The 19148-nt window shown below is 43.4% G+C and overlaps 1 protein-coding gene across 1 annotated transcript; it reads left to right on the forward strand.

The window, feature by feature from the left end:
• The first annotated feature begins 5912 nt into the window (after positions 1 to 5912).
• Positions 5913 to 8072, forward strand: LOC123413333. The gene is made up of 4 exons (XM_045106275.1): positions 5913 to 6309; positions 6392 to 6443; positions 6545 to 6620; positions 6965 to 8072. The coding sequence occupies exons 1-4, from the start codon at positions 6026 to 6028 to the stop codon at positions 7000 to 7002; spliced, it is 450 nt and encodes a 149-aa protein (XP_044962210.1). The 5' UTR covers positions 5913 to 6025; the 3' UTR covers positions 7003 to 8072.
• The last annotated feature ends 11076 nt before the right edge of the window (positions 8073 to 19148 follow it).

Raw genomic sequence — 19148 nt, forward strand, 5'->3', positions numbered from 1 at the left:
GAGGCGTTCATTACCGAGGAGGCGGCAAATAGGGATGGCACCTGTAGGGTATGGGTACTGGTGGAGCATCCACATACCCTTATCCACCCGTTTGATATTACCCATCAACTTTACCCATATCCGTCAAGGGATACAATTTTTTTCCATACCCGTTACCCGACAGGTTAGACGGATACCCACGGGTAAAATTACCCATATTTGCAAAACATTAATTTAAACAACTTATAGTTATAAACTGCATTGAATCATATATTTTACAAAGATATAATATAACTACAACACATACTTATAAAACAACATCGTACAGTCATAAACAATAACACATAGGCATACACTTTCAATTCATAAATTATTGACATGGTGTAGATTGTAGAGATAATTTTGAATTTACAAAACATTTATATGGATACATGGGTATATGGGTATGTGTTTTATGATCCCATACCCATACCCGCTCTACCCGATGAGTTTCAGATTTGTCTATTTATATACCCATGGGTAAATTTTTGTTCCATATTCTTAACCTAATAGGGTTTTTACCCACAGGGCACGTGGGTAATGGGTACCCATTGCCATCCCTAGCGGCAAACTTCGTATAAGCACACTATGACGCCACTATGCACAACTTTCATAATCCAAAGCCTTGGTACAATGTGGGCGACCCCAAACGACGTGAATCCAATCTCAGCCTCTTCAAAGGGAAGCTCACACCTTCTGGTGTGGGAAAACCAAAGTTGATGTGCGTCGAGGAGTGGCGCACACTAATGATGTATATATTGAACAACTTAACAGAAGTTCAGCCATACATCGAGTAAGTGCTCTATACATTGTTCCACAACTTTTAACATGTTTTGTGTCTAACAACTATTATTAATTGATACTGTCGATACGTCAAAAAATTCTCGAATGGTGTTGCAATCGAAAAAGAATCCATTCTCGAGTATGAACTTCTTGAAAAGACAGAAGGCGGCTATCCCGGTTCCATCTCCTGGTTCAAAGAAATGGTACCTCCCTTATATAAAATAGGTGACTTCCTTTGTTGCTATTACTTATGAGTAACACACCAAATTCTATCTTTTCTTAACTTCTATGCTAATTCAGATGAGCAAGTCGACTATGAATTGAGACAAATAGCTAATGGTTTTGACTTTAAGGTCCGTACATTTCAGAAGTACGACATCAACGGGTATCGCTTTCGTACTGCTAGCAAAGAGCTTTCAATGCCCTGTCGAAAAACAACCAATTCCGGTGTCTCTGCTATAGGCGAGGGAGGTGTCGAGTATTATGGAAGACTTGAAGAAGTCTATGAACTTCATTATTATGGTGAAAATCCTATGAGGATTGTTGTGTTCAAATGTCATTGGTTTGATCCTACTAAGACAAGACGGACTCATGAACATGTTGGGCTAGTCGAAATTCGACAAGACAGGCAGTTAAGCGGTGCGGATGTCTATATTGTGGCTCAACAGGCCACCCAAGTTTTCTATCTGCCATACAGTCGTCAAAGTGTTAAGAACCTGGAAGGTTGGTATGTCATGTACGATGTGCCACCACATCTTAGACCACCTCCCCCAAATGAAGACGATTATGAACCTCAAATTGACCTAATAACATATGATGGAGAATTCTTCCAAGAATCATGTGGAGTGAGACGTCATATTCGAAACTGCTCTACGTCCACCCTGAACACGGAGGAACAAGAGTCACGTGATGATGATGAAGAAGTGGAAGTAGAAGAGGTTACCAATGCAGATGAGCTATCAATGCTTGATCGGTTACAAAAAGGCCTTCCACATGATGTCCCTGAACCCGATGACGATATCAGTCATGACGACACGTGTGATACTGATGATGGTTTTGCTTCAATTGACCATGGAGAAGAGACAGATGATCCCGACTATTAGTACTTTGTATGCATCCAAACATTGTTGTTTAATTATTCAATTATTAGTTTAATTATTCATGTATTTATTATTGTTCGTTTAATTATTGTCCTTGAATTTGTACTAATTATTTAACTATTTATCGTTGCAGGTGGTGAGACATGGTAGGCGGGGATAAGTTGAGGGTAGCACCTGGGCAGCTACGGAGAACTTTGTTGCAGAGCTTTGCCGAGGAGCCCCGTGGGAGAGGCGGAGGAAAGAAGAGAGGCAGAGGATGTGGTCGTGGGAGAGGGAGGCTGCCTGATAGGAGCTAGTCGCCACCACCCTCGGCTACTTCAGTCTCAGCCACTTCACCCTTGCAGAAGAGGGTGTCACCGGTGCGGGATCCTCCCGTCCGGAGCAGACATCGATGCAGGATCCTCCAGTCCAGGAGCAGACACCCGCACACGAGAAGTGGGGGAGTTGGGGGGACGGTGAGGGGGCTGAGGCGGAGGCTCAGGCGGAGGCTGAGGAGGAGGCTAAGGCGGAGGCTGAGGGGGCTGAGGCAGAGACTGAGGGAGAGAGGCAGAGCCCGTCTGCCAGCAAGTCGATCTACCAACGTGGTATGACACGAGTTCCAAACCGATTGGAGTTGCAGCACAGGGCGTTGATTGAACCAGATGGCGAGAAGTAAGTTGATATATATTGTGTACCTTATATCATTATATTTCACCAAGTAGCTAATGCCTTCGCTTTATCATTATGTAGGGGGTGGAATTACCTGGAGAATACCCGAAATCCAAACTGCCTCCTTGGTGCTTTACTTAGGGAGCACTTCCCCGGGATAGTACAGTTGCCCGGTGAGGGTATGGTTCCCGAGCCAGGACCCAAGTGGGAGCACTACCAAGCCGCTCTGCTCCCAGAAAACACACATGTGAATGGTGTTGTTTGCGTGAGCGTGGCCGACGAGGTGTTGGCTGATTTTTGGGTAACTATTATTTTACCCAATAAAAAGTATACAATGTTATATCTTGTTATTTCCTTCCAAATCATTTCACTATTCATCTGTCCATCTATATGGCATAATTGCAGAGTTACTTTAGGGTCGAGGAGGGGACGGAGGAGGCGGCCAAGAAGAACCTCGTGAAAGAGTGCAAGAGTTTATTGAATAACGAGAGGCATGAGTTGCGTGTTCAGGCCGTTCGAGATTGGTACGCCAAGCAAGGGGAGCCGAATACGAAGGCTGAATGTCGAAAGATTTACCTTGATAAGACCGAGTACATGGAGGTACGTACATTCCTTAGTTATATTCTTTATTAGTTTTGTTAGGGCTAGTTAGGTCTATTTAGTTATAGTACTTAGTTTCATTCTTTATTAACTTACATTCATAGGTGCCCCCGAGATGGTTGGCCGATAAGATGAATTGTTGGGAGATGATAGTGGACAGGTGGAGCACAGAGGCTTGGTTGAGCACCCACACTGTGGCCAAGGACTGTCGTGCCCAATTGGTTGGTGTGCCACACCACCAAGGCAATGCCAACATCAAGCAATACGTCAAAAAACAGGTATGTGTGCCTTGTTTTGTTTCATCAATAATTCATTCGTTCATGATTTTTGTTGTACTAATTCTTTGTGTTTTCTTGTAGGCCAAACACAATAACCAGACCGAGCCTCAGGGATACACCACGTTTAGCATGGCCCATAAGGTCTCGTACAAGACGGTGAACGCATATTCTGAGGGGGATGGGCCGTCGTCATACACAAGCCTGTCCGCCTACAACAAGATGACGTCTTATTCTGAGGTGGTCAAACAGCTGCGCATGCCTGACTTTGACACGAGCCAGAATCCTATCGATCCGGAGGCGTTGATGATCTCTGGTGGCGGTAAGAGTCATGGCACGCTGGCCATGTGTGATGGCTTCGTCCCTATCACTGAGACTCTATCTCAGATCAAGGCGAGGCAAACAAGCTCCGCTCCTGTAATACGGCAACGCGCGAGGCCAGTTGATCTTGCCATCGAGGTTAGTTTTCTTCATTATTTCTTTCGTTCATTTGTCCCTGGATGGATGATGAAAATTCCTTTTAAGGAGTGGTTGCAGGCCGCACTTGAGAAGGAGAGCGAGGCCACCAGGCTCTTGTTGGAGGAGAGGGACAGAAATACAATGAGGTTGCTTGAGGAGGAGAGGGCACACAATAATGCCCATGCGAAGGCCATGCACGACTTCGTTGCGGTAAGTCAGTTGTGCGAGAAGCAAGGCTATGTGTGAGAAGCAACAAGGCTATTTTTTGACTCCTCAAAAACTAATTTGCAGGCTATGTGTGAGAAGCAAGGTTTGCCGCCCCCTCCGCCGATGCGTTCTCCGGTGGGAACGATGAGTTCCCTTTCAATGACCAACCTTGCACGGTCTTATACCATTGTCTGTCGCCGTGCTAACCACATATTTTAACTCTTGCCTTGTTGCAACATCATTCCAGAGTTGAATCACACGATCCCGTTACTTCTCCTGGTGAGAGCCCTAGCAACCCAGCGACCAACCAAGATGGTGCTTCTCCTCCGTGAGTTGGCATTCGGTAAGTTATTCCTCTCCTTATTCTTCTTATTGTTTATCTCAACTTAGATTATGCCATGCTTTAGTAAGCTTAGTAAATTCTAGTTAGGCAAAAAATTGCATAATTAGCTTACTTACCTAAAAAATTATATAATTAGCTTACTTACCTCAAAAATGACATAATTACATGATAACACAGAAAATATCATAATTAGTTGATATTAGAGCTCAAAAATGAAATGATTAGTTTAGAAAGTTTAAAAATAAACCAGAAGAGAAGAACAAAGAAGAGATGAAGAAATAGCAGAAGAAGAAAGAGGAGAAAAAGATAGAATAAGAAGAACAAATCTTTTTATTCTTCCTTTTTCTCTTCTTTCTTTTTCTCCATCTTCTTCTTCTTCTTCTTTTTCTTGTTCTTCTTGTTCTTGTTCTTCTTCTTCTTCTTCCACTTCTTCTTCTAATTGCTTAGCTTAATTTCACTTCTTTCTTATTGTATTCTTCTAATTGCTTATCGCTAGATTCTTATTCTTCTTCTCATTATGCATATTTTGATAAAGCAGCATGGCATATGGATGGATGCTCCACGGACTGTACTCATGTAGTCTTAGATGAATTTTGCAATGCACTTTTATTTGTGGATGCACTTGTGATGCTTTGTAATACTTTGTGATCTTGTTTGCACTTTAATTACATATATTGGTGCTGTTTGCATTTTGTGATGCACTTGTGGTGCTGTTTAGGGCCTGGGCAAATATATATATATATATATATATATATATATATATATTGTTGTTTGTATCTATGTTTTGCAAATGTAGGGAATTAACAGAAAACAAATATAAAAAAGTAGAGAGGGTCTTTGCCGTCAGCTTACTGACGGCAAAGCCTATGCCGTCGATGGGCTGACGGCAAAGGAGGACACGTGGCGACAACCTATGTAACCTGACAACTGTGAGTATACCAATTTTTCCCAGGCTTTCGGCTTTGCCGTCAGCTGTATGCCGGCTGACGGCCAAGAGGGGACCCACATGTCAGTGCTGCGAGCATCCCTGACACGTATGGCCCACCAGAAGTACACTTTGCCGTCAGCCCGTGTCCAGCTGACGACAAAGCCTGCCGTTAACCCTCTAACGGGGCTCGGCTTGCGCCGTTACCGTCATTGCTCTGTGCCGTCAGCCCGTGCACAAAGCTGACGGCAACGGCTTTTCCGTCGGTCGATTTTCAGCTGACGGCAAAGAAGGTGATTGCCGATAAAATCGTGGCCGGCTTCTATGCCAACGGCACCCTGACGGCAAATCCTGTGACGTCGGTTAAACAGGCATTTGGCATCAGCTCTGGCTGACGGCAAACTAGCAGATTCCAGTAGTGCAGTTATGAGTTAGGCTTCGAATCCAATGGCCTAAGATTAGTCTGATAGGATGCAAGATATCTATAATCTGATGCCTAGTATTGTCCTTTCTTAAAGTAACAGCCCAACCACACTTACTCACGTACAACCGTGGAAGACCAGTCGGCCACGCCACCCCATCTTCCTTCACGCCTCCTCATAACCTGCCAAAGCCAAAGTTAAGGCACGCATGCCGCCACTAGCGGCGCCACCGGCCGCTCCAACTCATGGCGTGCCCGATGACCCTTCCCTCGTGTGATTTGAGATGGGGCCACCATCTTATCCTGTTGCATGGTGCAGATTTGACGGGGCGGACATGCAACCAGCTCCCATCCGAGCAGCAACACCATCTACTCCGACTTCCCTTGCACGACTTAGGAATCGAGATGTGGCCGCCGGCTTCTCCCATCGCATGGTTCAGATATGATGGGGCCGCATCACACTCCACCGCAAAGCCTATGATTGGAGGCATTCGCGAGTTCGTCGTAAGGAAAGAGGTCGAGTCTGCAAGGTTAGTACAAGTCTGCAGTTCCTGGGCCGCTATTCATCAAATCCGGTAACCAAGGTCGATATGAACGGCGATTTTTGAGCAGGAGTTTGCGCTATTCATTGGTTGCCTCTACTCTTACTATTTGGACAACCATGGTGACCTCCTCAACGATATTGTCCTCCTCTGTGTGACTCCCGCTACATAAGAGCAATCAGTGTTTCTTTATTTCAATCAGTTTTTGATCCTACCTTTATAGCTACCCAAGCATACACCAATATTGGTGTCAAGCCCATCAAGTTATACCGCAATTACAAGTAGTCGCCCCTCTTCAGGTAACAAATTGTATTTCTCTCTAAGCTTTATCTGTTGGTGGATGATTGGCAATGTATTGTGTATTTAGATATATGATTATCAATTATAAGTTTAGCTCGGAATGGTATTTCCCCCCAAGTGAGCGCAAGGATCAATCTATACAGTGCAACAAAACTTAACTTTCTCCATGCCCTTTATGTTTTTAGATTTTGAGAAGGGAAAAGAGCATCTTGGAAGGGGTTGTTAATAAGAGATTATTGCCAAGGAAATAGCTAAAAGAAATTTCCATCCAAGATTATCATAGATTGGTTGTCCTATCTACTAGAGATGGTGACTCTGATTTGACTAATAATTTTTTCGACAGTGTTGTGGTATCTCCCTAATGTCCATTCAAGTACTTGATGAATAGATATTGCGCCATGTTTGACGGTTAGATCACCTATACACACGACTAAGCTTTCTTCATTTTAGTAAATTTTATTTCTCTATAAGCTTTATCTACTTGTGGATGATTGGCAATGTATCGTGTATATAGATATATGATTCTCAATTATAATTTTAGCTATGGAATAGTATTTACCCCAAGTGAGCGCAAAGATCAATCTATACACTCCATCAAAATTTAACTTTCTCCATGCCCTTTCTGTTTTCAGATTTTGAGAAGGGAAAAATAGTATCTTGGAAGGGGTTGTTAATAAGAGATTATTGCCAAGGAAATAGATAAAGGAAATTTCCATCCAATATTATCATATATTGGTTGTCCTATCTACTAATTTGACTAATTAGCTACTCCATTTATTTTAAGTTATGTTGAAGTAAAAATATTATAGTAAGACAGCCTTTTGGTTGCCGAAATTATTATTTTTATAACAAAGCAAGTTGGGTTTGCTACTGTTGTGTGAACCATTGAACTAGCCTTATTGCTATGGAAGACGGGTTAGTGGAAAAAGGACAACCTTGGTTGCGCATTATTAATTTAAAGCCAAGCAGAACTTGCACCTTCATTCTAACTTTATTACCACATATTAATGTAATTTGATCTCACATATCCTTTGCATTGCAGATATCTATTGATTTTTGATCTTGTGGGTCTCTTTGCCTTCACTCGACATAACATAAGGTTCTAACTGACCCAGTATACATGCAAATGTTGTTAGATATTTTTGATTCATTGGCAAAGTCATAAATGGACAAGGATATTGCAAAATTTGCTTTGTTTGAATGTATTATTATACTCATATCTTTGCCTCATTACATTTTACACTGAATAAAAGACAAATTGATACATGTTCAATGCAATGCTTATAAGAAAGGGACATCATACAAAAGTAGGTTGTGACAATGTTCATTTCTAATGGTGTACTTAAATTAGAATGAAGTTACTATTCACATATTGAAGATTTGTATGTCATGGTTGTGAATGTTTAATTTCATTCCTTTTCAGGTGATAATAACCAATTTCATCTTATATACATGATGTGCCTTATGGTGTATGTTCATACTTCTTTGAATAATTCATCTCTATGGTGTATGTACTGCAGATTTGCTCTTCGTGAACATTTGCAGTAAGTATAAGGACATTGAAAGGACGTGGATGTCGCCTATAGAGGGGGGGGTGAATAGACGCTTTAAAATAATTATGGTTTAGGCTTGAACAAATGCGTAATAAAACTAACGTTTAATATGTCTCGCACAAAACGGAAAACAACTAGGCTCACCTATATGCACCAACAACTTATGCTAAGCAAGATAAACAACTAAGTGATATCAAGATATAAGACAAGAAAAAATATGGCTATCACAAAGTGAAGTGCATAAGTAAAGGGTTCGGGTAAGAGATAACCGAGGCACGCGGAGACGACGATGTATCCCGAAGTTCACACCCTTGCGGATGCTAATCTCCGTTTGGAGCGGTGTGGAGGCACAATGCTCCCCAAAGATGTCACTAAGGCCATCGTAATCTCCTCACGCCATCACACAATGCAAGATGTCGTGATTCCACCAAGGGACCCTTGAGGGCGGTCACCGAACCCGTACAAACAAGGTTGGGGCAATCTCCACAACTTAATTGGAGGCGCCCAACAGCACCACGAAGCTTCACCACAATGGCATATGGCTTCGAGGTGACCATAAATGCTTAGGAAAATCTCCACAACTTAATTGGAGACCCCGACGCTTGCCCGGAGTTTTGAACCACAGTGATTGAGTTCCGAGGCACCACCAAGCTTCTAGGGGTACCAAGTACCCAAGGGTAATAAGCTTCTCAACTTCTCACTTCCACGTATCACCGTGGACAACTTAAACTGATGCAACAAATGCAATGGCAAGAACACACACGAAGTGGTCAAGTCCCTCACACTCAAATCCCTCCACAACAACAAAAGCTATGGAGAAATATGAGAGGTAGAACAAGGAGCTCAAAAAGAACTCCAAGATCAAGATCCAAGGGTCCCCCTCACATAGAGGAGAAAGTGATGGTGGAGATGTGGATCTAGATCTACTCTCTCTTTTCCCTCAAGAGTAAGCAAGAATCATTGGAGGGATTGAGAGTTAGCAATCTCTAAGAAGGTCAACAATGGGGGAAGAACACGAGCTCAACGAGTGGATTAAGTCCAAGGGGGAAGAAGACCCCCTTTATATAGCGATGGAAGGAATCTGACCGTTACCCCCACTTACAACCCGAGCATAGCGGTACTACCGCTGGCGAGGAGCGGTACTACCGCTGCCTCTAGCCGTACTACCGCTTTCGTTCATATCAACCAAAGTATCCCAAATTTCTTTTGCATTCTCAAGACCGCTTATCTTGTTGAATCCTTTCAATGCCGCTTCACGATCCATCTCCTTTCCATCACCAAATAATTCAACTCGCAAGCCAACACGAACAACATCGTAAACACTAGGGGTATGTCCAAGAATATGCATTCTCATTTTATGTTTCCAACTAGCAAAGTTTGTACCATCAAAATATGGACCTCTATGGTGGTAATTTCCCTCACTAGACGTCATACTCTTCTACCAATGCAATGGAGACCAGGAGCGGTACTACTGCTGCCTCTAGCGGCACTACCGCTTGGTAGGCTCACCAACCATGGTAGTAAAAAATTACTACTGTGCCTACCACCGCTAGGGAAAAGGATGCGCAAATAAAGTCCGACGGAGCGGTAGTAAAAAATTACTACCGCTTGGAACAAGCGGTACTATCGCTCTCCACTGAAACTGCCATAACTTTCGCATACGAACTCTGAATCGAGCAAACCCAAGCTTGTTGGATTCAGGACGACAAGAGCTATCGAATGATATAGAGATGTGAGACCTCTATGAATGAAGATCCGACAAAAACTCCAACATCAAAAACATCACAGAAGATGCATATGGACTTCGTTTTCGATGAACTTGAGCTTGTCATGAAGATGACCATAAGCTCTAAAACTTACAAAGAGAAACACTAAACAAGAACCAAGAAGTATGATGCAAGGATGCAAATGGTTTGAGTTCTCAACGAACTATACGATCAAGCTACTCACTTGAGAGCCCCCTTGACAGTACGATAATCTATCCTAAAACACAAAACCTATCAAGGGCAATCCTATACCTTGCACCTCGTCCTCTTGAGCTAGTTGACGATGGTCTTGGCTTCCTCAAGATGGACCACCTTTCTTGACTACGTTGGCTTGATGAAGACTAGTTGATTGCTCCCCCATACACACTATGGGTGAGCCGTTCTTTAGAATATCTTCACAAGTCCATTGCCATCACAATGGATGGCAAGCTTCAAGCATGATATCTTCGTGATGATCCACTTGAACTTGCACACCGCAATCTTGATGACGATCACCACTTGACGTCATCGTCCATGGGTTGTATGAGATCTTCCTCTTGACGCAAGCCCATGGAAACACACCTAACACCACATAGAACTCTCACGAAGACCATGAGTTAGTACACAAACACGTAATGGACAATGCTCACCATACCATGGGATCATTTGATCCCTCTCGGTACATCTTATACGTTTTGTGTGTTGATCATCTTGATTTACTCTTTGTCTGACGATCTTGATCAACCTTGTCTCTCTATGAGCATTATTTGGGTAATACCTTGAATACCACCTTGGTCATCATATAAACTCCTTGAACCCAACAGATGGACTTCAAGAAGTGCATATGGACAAATCCTATAAATATAACTTAAGGCAACCATTAGTCCATAGGGATTGTCATCAATTACCAAAACCACATATAGAGAAATATGATCTAACAATCCCCCCATTTTGGTAATTGATGACAACCACTTCAAGAGAGTTTATCTAAGGAAATAAGCATAACCAAGCGCACACATACAAAGCAATAATGTATGCGTGCAAGATGTTAATGATTACGCAATAAAAGAAAAACCCTATAAACATTTTCGAAGTAAACGCTCTAAACTTATCCCCCATTGGCATCGATTGCCAAAATGGACAAAAAGTTTAGAAAGCCAATATAATAGGTGGTCCTCCAAAACATGTGTACTTCTCAGCAAAAGAGTGCAAAGAAATACACATATACAATGATAGGTAGTTGGAGGAAAACGGACTATGTCAAGGATCCAAAGATTGCAAAAAGAAGGATCGTATGCCACAAAGACATACAAAATAGAAGCAAGCAATCAAAAGATACCAGATGGAACAAACAATCACATGGTCCTTCGAACCACATGAATAAAAGATATTATGATAAATCTAGTGTTTTATCAAAACTAGAGAAGTTCCCCATGATTTGTGCACTAATAAGAATTTTTGTATTCGATGCAACTACACAAAATAGGATCGCTTCTCCCCCAAAATTAATAAAAACACACAATGATAGATGAGACAATAAGCATATCACTTGGACAAAACATATGTTTGAACATCATGTAAAAGAGGCAACTTAAGGATAGGCTCAACCAAATTGATGTGTGTGAGTCATGGCAAAGCACTTGAGAAGACTAAGATAAGGATGAGCGTTACTCATCAACATAGTCTTGATGAAATGAGAAACAAAGTGCAAGACATATCACCCCCACGCACACACACACACTAGAAACTGGGTTCACAAGCTTACTAATAAACAAAATAAGAATCAACGCTTGTGACACCCATGGTGAAGATAGGAAATAATAACCTTATCAAGAGGAGGGATACCAATCGAAATGGCAAGACCCCCGTCAAGACAAGCATGAGGAAAAACAATATTCACCACCAAAGAGTGCTTCAAGATGCAAGGATATAAGATCCGCACTCAAGACAAATCCTTTCACGAAGCCACCAAAAACTGAAAAAGGAAATGCAACGATGGATGTGAAAGAAAAGAGGATATCAATTAGAGATGTAACTTCTCCCATGTGTAAAATATTCTAGGTAGAAGAAAATCATGATGATATATATCCACAAGGAAGGATGTACACACGAAATGGTTACAAGAAGGAACAAACAAGATATCCAAAAGGAAGTCATAAATATATCAATAAGATCTTTGCTTGGAAGCATAGCACATGGCCTAATATTTTCTTATTGTACAATATGAACTTCAAACTTACGAACATCAAAGACATCCCAACTAGCAATAAGACATCATCGTTCGGATGCTTTGAGACAGGAAATAAGCACCACAAGAACGAACGAAGAGATCCATGCCATGATGCAACTTAGAGAGAGAGAGCCACGAGAGGAGGGTATAACCCCTCGTGGTCCCAACGGCGCGATAGTATCGCACGTCATCACGATAGTACCACCTGGCCAGCGGTTGTAAAATTTTACTACCGCTCGTTGGGCGGTAGTACCGTTCGTCGAGCGGCAGAAGAAAGATACTGTCGTGCTGGATGCGGTAGTACCATGCCGGTGCTGCTAGTGCACAACTGTAGTAGTAGCACCTCTCCAGCGGTAGTACCGTGGCTATCCATGGTAGTACCACTCATCCAAGAAAAGAAAGATTTGGGCCTTAGCAAGAAATGTATGCATGAAGTAGATACTTGTTACTGAAACAACATTTGATTGATGTAGTAGATAGTTGTTTGATGATCATCCTAACTTGGCTCCAATAAGAACATGGTGACAACACCTTCCTTGTAGGTGAGCCGAGCATCCAATGCATCTCCAATTGTTCCTAGGACGACAAAACAAACAAAATCGTGCCCAAACTCATTGGGACCAAAGAGTTATATAACAAACAATACATAGGACAAACTCCACAAAAATATGTGCATATAGATATGAATTTGAATTTCATGCACATTTTAGCCAATTTATGACGAAGTGGAGTTTTCCCTATGACAAGGTGGAGTTTTCCCTATATATTGGGTCAAAGAAAGTAAGCATGCCAAATGAATTACATATATTGGGTCAAAGAATCCAATCAACACATATTTCATAAGACACCAAAAGACAAGATATCAAGTGAAAATAAAATACCAAACAAAAAAGTATCACTTGAAGAATACCAACTAAAAGATACATATGGAGAAATATGTGTTGTCATCACTTGAAGCGATTGTCATCAATTACCAAAACCACATAGGGAGAAATATGCTCTAACAGACTTTCTTACGTGTAGTTTACGTATAATTTGGTCCAATTCACTATTAGCAAGAGTTGTCTGTAAATTGTGTAGCTATTTATGTACTCCTTTAGTCATGGAGAAAATCAAACCACAAGTTTTGATATTCCTCTTTAGTTGATATGATGTATATTTCCTAACGCCTTGATCTTCGACTTAAGGAGAATACTTAAGCATTGTAAGAAAATGTTGGCTTGATTTCTCCTATTTTATAGATACTTTTTCATGAGGCGTCTTCTTATTTTTAGTGCAATACTCTTTTAGTTATCTTATATACTTAAAATAAGGATTAGTTCTGTGTGTTGCAGTTACATGATGTATCTCTACACATTTGAACTTTACATATGCAGAACACAAGTTCGCGCTGCAACGAGCGGTGCATCTCCTAGTTACTAAATAACTCCCACTCAAATCAACATCCCTCATGGTATATAAGTGTGAGACGATCGAAATCCACCTACCCAAGTCCGATCATGACGTGAGATGAAGTAGTTTCAATGGTGAACATCTCCATGTTGATCATATCTACTATATGACTCATGTTCGACCTTTAGGTCTCCTGTGTTTCAAGGCCATGTGTGTACATGCTAGGCTCGTCAAGTTTAACCCAAATGTTCTGCATGTGCAATACTGGCTTACACCCGTTGTATGCGAACGTAGAGCCTATCACACCCGATCATCATGTGGTGCCTCAAAATGACAAACCTTCGAAATGGTGCACATTTGGGGAGAACACAATTTTATCTTGAAATTTTAGTGAGGGATCGTCTTATAATGCTACCATCATCCTAAGAAAAATAAGATGCATAAAAGATAAACATCACATGCAAACCATATAAGTGACATGATATGGCCATCATCATCTTATGCTTTTAATCTCCATCTCCAAAGCACCGACATGATCTCCATAGTCATCGGCATGACACCATGATCTCCATAGTCATGATCTCCTCATCGTGTCATCATGTTGTTGTTAGGTAACGTAGCAAAATTCAAAATTTTCCTATGCCATACATGGTTCTTCCTATGGAGAAACCAGCAACGAGAGAGGGGTGAGAGCATCTTCGTACCTTTGAAGATCGCTAAGCGGAAGCGTTGCTAGAATGCGGTTGATGGAGTCGTACTCGCTGCGATTCAAATCGCGGTGTCACTCCGATCTAGTGCCGAACCACGGCACCTCCGCGTTCAACACACGTGCAGCCCGGTGACGTCTCCAGCACCTTGAACCAGCAAGGAGGAGGGAGAAGTTGGGGAAGAGCTCCGACAGAACGACGGCGTGGTGGCGGTGGAGCTACGAGGTCTCCCGGCAGGGCTTCGCCAAGCACCGTGGGAGAGGAGGGAGAGGAGAAGCAGGGCTGTGCAGAGAGGAAGAATTGCGTGTTGTCAAAATAGCCAAAAGGCTCACTATATATAGGGCGAAGGGGAAGGGGGCACACCCTTTAAGGTTCCCACCCCCAAAGGGTGCGGCAGCCCTAGATGGGAGGTGCAGGGCGGCGGCCAGGGGAGGAGAGGGGTTGGCGCACCCCTAGGTGGGCCTTAGGCCCACCAGCGCCTAGGGTTCCCCCGCCTTCCCTCTCTGGTGCACCTTGGGCTGAGTGTGGGGGGCGCACCAGCCCACCTCGGGCTGGTTCCCTCCCACACCTGGCCCATGTATCCTCCCGGGGCTGGTGGCCCCTCCCGGTCGGCCCCCGGAATCGTTCCGGTGGTCCCGACACATCGCCGGTGGTGCCCGAAACATTTCCGGCGTCCAAACCCATCGATCATATATATCAATCTTTACCTCCGGACCATTCCAGAGCTCCTCGTGACGTTTGTGATCTCATCCGGGACTCCGAACAACCTTCGTAACCTCGTATAAGAATTCCCTATAACCCTAGCATCATCGAACCTTAAGTGTGTAGACCCTACGGGTTCGGGAGGCATGCACACATGACCGAGACACCTCTCCGGCCAATAACCACCAGCAGGGTCTGGATACCCATGGTGTCTCCCACATGTTCCACGACGATATCATCGAATGAACCACGATGTCAAGGTTTCAATTAATCCCGTGTACAATTCCCTTTGTCTATCGGTATAGAACTTGCCCGAGATTTGATCGTTGGTATCCCTATACCTTGTTCAATCTCGTTATTGACAAGTCTCTTTACTCGTTCCGTAGCACATCATCCCGTGACTAACTCCTTAGTCACAATGAGCTCATTATGATGATGTTCTACCGAGTGGGCCCAAAGATACCTCTCCGTCACACGGAGTGACAAATCCCGATCTCGATTCGTACCAACCCAACAGATACTTTCAGAGATACACATAGTGCACCTTTATAGTCACCCAGTTACGTTGTGTCGTTTGATACACCCAAAGCACTCCTACAGTATCCGGGAGTTTCACAATCTCACGGTCGAAGGAAAAGATACTTGACATTAGAAAAGCTTTAGCATACGAACAACACGATCTAGTGCTATGCTTAGGATTGGGTCTTGTCCATCACATCATTCTCCTAATGATGTGATCCCGTTATCAATGACATTTAATGTCCATGATCATGAAACCATAATCATCTATTAATCAATGAGCTAGCCAACTAGAGGCTTGCTAGGAACACATTGTGATCTGTTTATTCACACATGTATTACTGTTTCCTGTTAATACAATTATAGCATGAACAATAGACGATTATCATGAACAAGCAAATATGACAATAACCATTTTATTATTGCCTCTAGGGCATATTTCCAATAGTTGTTGTCGTACCAATTATTGCTTCTACAACTATTGCTAACTCATAGCGGTAAAGTAAAGGAAATGACACAAATAAATTAAAGACAACCCTAAGGCCCCTGCCGGTTGTCGTACTCATCGACGTGCAAGTCGTGATAATCTATACAAAACATGATCATCTTATACATCACCCATATCAAATCACGTTGGCCATATCACATCACAACATGCCCTGCAAAAACAAGTTAGACGCCCTCTACTTTGTTGTTGCATGTTTTACGTGGCTGCTATGGGCAACAAGCAAAAACCGTTCTAACCTACGTAAAGCCACAATGGTTATATTCAAGTTGGTATTTAACCTTGTACAAGGACCGCCTCCGTCGAATCCGATTCAACTAAAGTGGGAGAGATAGACACCCACCAGCCACCTTTATGCAACCAAGTGACATGTCAGTTGGCGGAACTGGTCTCTTGTACGTGGACAAGTAAGGTTGGTTTGGACCGCTTCATCCCACAATAGCGCCGAATCAAATAGGACGAGGGAAGTTAGCAATCCAAACATCAACGCGCACAAATACTGTGTGTTCTACTCGTGCATATCATCTATGCATAGACCTAGCTCATGATGCCACTGTTGGGGAACGTTGTGTGGGAAATATTTTTTTTCCTACGCACACCCAAGATCTATCTATGGAGATGTATAGCTACGAGAGGGGAGTGCACCTACATACCCTTGTAGATCACTAAGTGGAAGCATTGAGAAACGCGGTTGATGTAGTAGAACATCTTCACAATGCAATCACGATGCATCCTGATCTAGCGTCGAACGGATGGCACCTTCGTGTTAAGCACACGTATGGCTCGATGACGTCTCCACCACATCGATCCAGTGAGTGTAGGTGGAGCAGTAGCTGAGTTCTTTGGCAGCATGATGGCATGGTGACGATGGTGGTGGTGCGAACCCGGCGGGGCTTCGCCAAGTGCTGCCGCGACGCGAAGGAGGAGAAGAACTACTAGAGAGAGAGAGAGATGGAGAGAGAGAGAGAGGGAGGGCGTCGCCAGTGATTCGTGTGTTGGATGCCTACCTCTCCTATCATATATATAGGGGGAGGGTGGAGAGGTGGCTGCCCTAGGGTTTCCCATAGGGTTAGGGCGGCGGCCAAGGGGCTGCCTTGGCCCCCAAGGACAGGGGTGGCGGCTATCCTTAGGCTAGCCCAAGCCCTTGGCCGCATGGGACTTTGATGGGGAGGAGCGGCCATCCCACCAGGGGCTGGTGCGCCACCTCTCACAGCCCATGGGTCCCTTCGGGGCAGGTGGACCCTCCCGGTTGACCCCCGGAACATTTCGAGCAACACCATCACAAAACTGGTAAGTCCCAGAACTTTTCTATAACTCGAACACCAACTTCCCATATATCAATCTTTACCCCTGGACCATTCCAAAGATCATCGTCATGTCTGGGGTGTCATCCGGGACTCCGAACAATCTCCACTTACCAACATATGCAACTCAACAATACTATTATCGAACCTTGAGTGTCCAGACCCTCGGGTTCGAGAACTATGCAGACATGACCAAGACACCTCTAGAGTAAATAACCAATAGTGGGACCTGGATGCCCATATTGGGTCCTACATATTCCATGAAGATCTTTATCGGCTGATACGTCCATTTTGCATCATGCTTTCATTATGATATTTATTGCTTTTTGGTCTGTTATATTACTTGTGGTACCATATTTATGCGTTTTCTCTCTTATTTTGCAAGGTTTATTTGAAGAGGGAGAATTCAGGCTGCTGGAATTCTGGACTGGAAAAGGAGCAAATCCTAGTACACTATTCTGCACATCTCCAAATGCCCTGAAAAGTTACGTGGATTTTTTCTGGATTATATAAAAAATACTGGGCGAAAGAACTACCGGAGGGGGGCCACCAGGGCTCCACAAGCCCCCATTCCGCCACCACCCCCTGGTGGCGTAGGGCAAGCTTGTGGGCTGCCTGGCAGCCCACTAGCTCCCCCCTTTTGCTATATGAAGGGTTTTGGTCAGAAAAAATCAATCGGGAGCTTATTCGTGGTTTCGCCGCCGCCACGAGGCGGAACTTGAGCAGAACCAATCTAGAGCTCCGGTAGGACGATCCTGCTGGGGAAACTTCCCTCCCGGAGGGGGAAATCGTCGCCATCGTCATCACCAACACTCCTCTTGTCGGGCGGGAGGCATCTTCATCAACATCTTCATCAGCACCATCTCCTTTTCAATCCCTAGTTAATCTCTTGTAATCAATCAACGTCTCACGACTCCGATTGGTACTTGTAAGGTTGCTAGTAGTGTTGATTACTCTTTGTAGTTGATGCTAGTTGGATTATTTGGTGGAAGAGTTTATGTTCAGATCCTTGATGCTATTCATTACACCTCTGATCATGATTATGATTATGTCTTGTGAGTAGTTACTTTCGTTCCCGAGGACATGGGATAAGTCATGTTAATAATAGTCATGTGAATTTGATATTCGTTCGGTATTTTGATATGATGTATGTTGTTTTCCTCTAGTGGTGTTATGTGAACGTCGACTACATAACACTTCACCATATTTGGGCGTAGAGGAAGGCATTGGTAAGTAGTAAGTAGATGATGGGTTGCTGGAGTGACAGAAGCTTAAACCCCAGTCTATGCGTTGCTTCGTGAGGGGCTCATTTGGATCCACTAGTTTAATGCTATGGTTAGACTTTGTCTTAATTTTTCTTTTGTAGTTGCGGATGCTTGCGAGAGAGGTTAATCATAAGTGGGATGCTTGTCCAAGTACGGGCAGTACCCAAGCGCCGGTCCAGCCACATATCGAACTATCAAAGTAACGAACGCGAATCATATGAACATGATGAAACTAGCATGACAGAAATTCCCGTGCGTCCTCGGGAGTGTTTTTCCTCCGATAATACTTTGTTCAGGCTTGTCCCTTTCTACAAAAGGGATTGGGCCACTTGAAGCACCGTTGCTACTACTTGTTACTTGTTACTCTTTGCTTGCTACGTTTCACCTCGCTACACAATCACTTGTTACCGCTACTTTCAGTGCTTGCAGTAATTACCTTGCTGAAATCCATTTATCAGAGCCTTCTGCTCCTCGTTGGGTTCAACACTCTTACTTATCGAAAGGACTAAGATTGATCCCTATACTTGTGGGTCATCATCGGCCTAACCACAATGTCAAGGATTCAATCAATCTTGTATGGGATTCCATTTGTCCAGCGGTATGTT

Source organism: Hordeum vulgare, chromosome 7H (assembly GCF_904849725.1).
Source record: "Hordeum vulgare subsp. vulgare chromosome 7H, MorexV3_pseudomolecules_assembly, whole genome shotgun sequence".
In the NCBI taxonomy this organism is placed as follows: Eukaryota; Viridiplantae; Streptophyta; class Magnoliopsida; order Poales; family Poaceae; genus Hordeum; species Hordeum vulgare.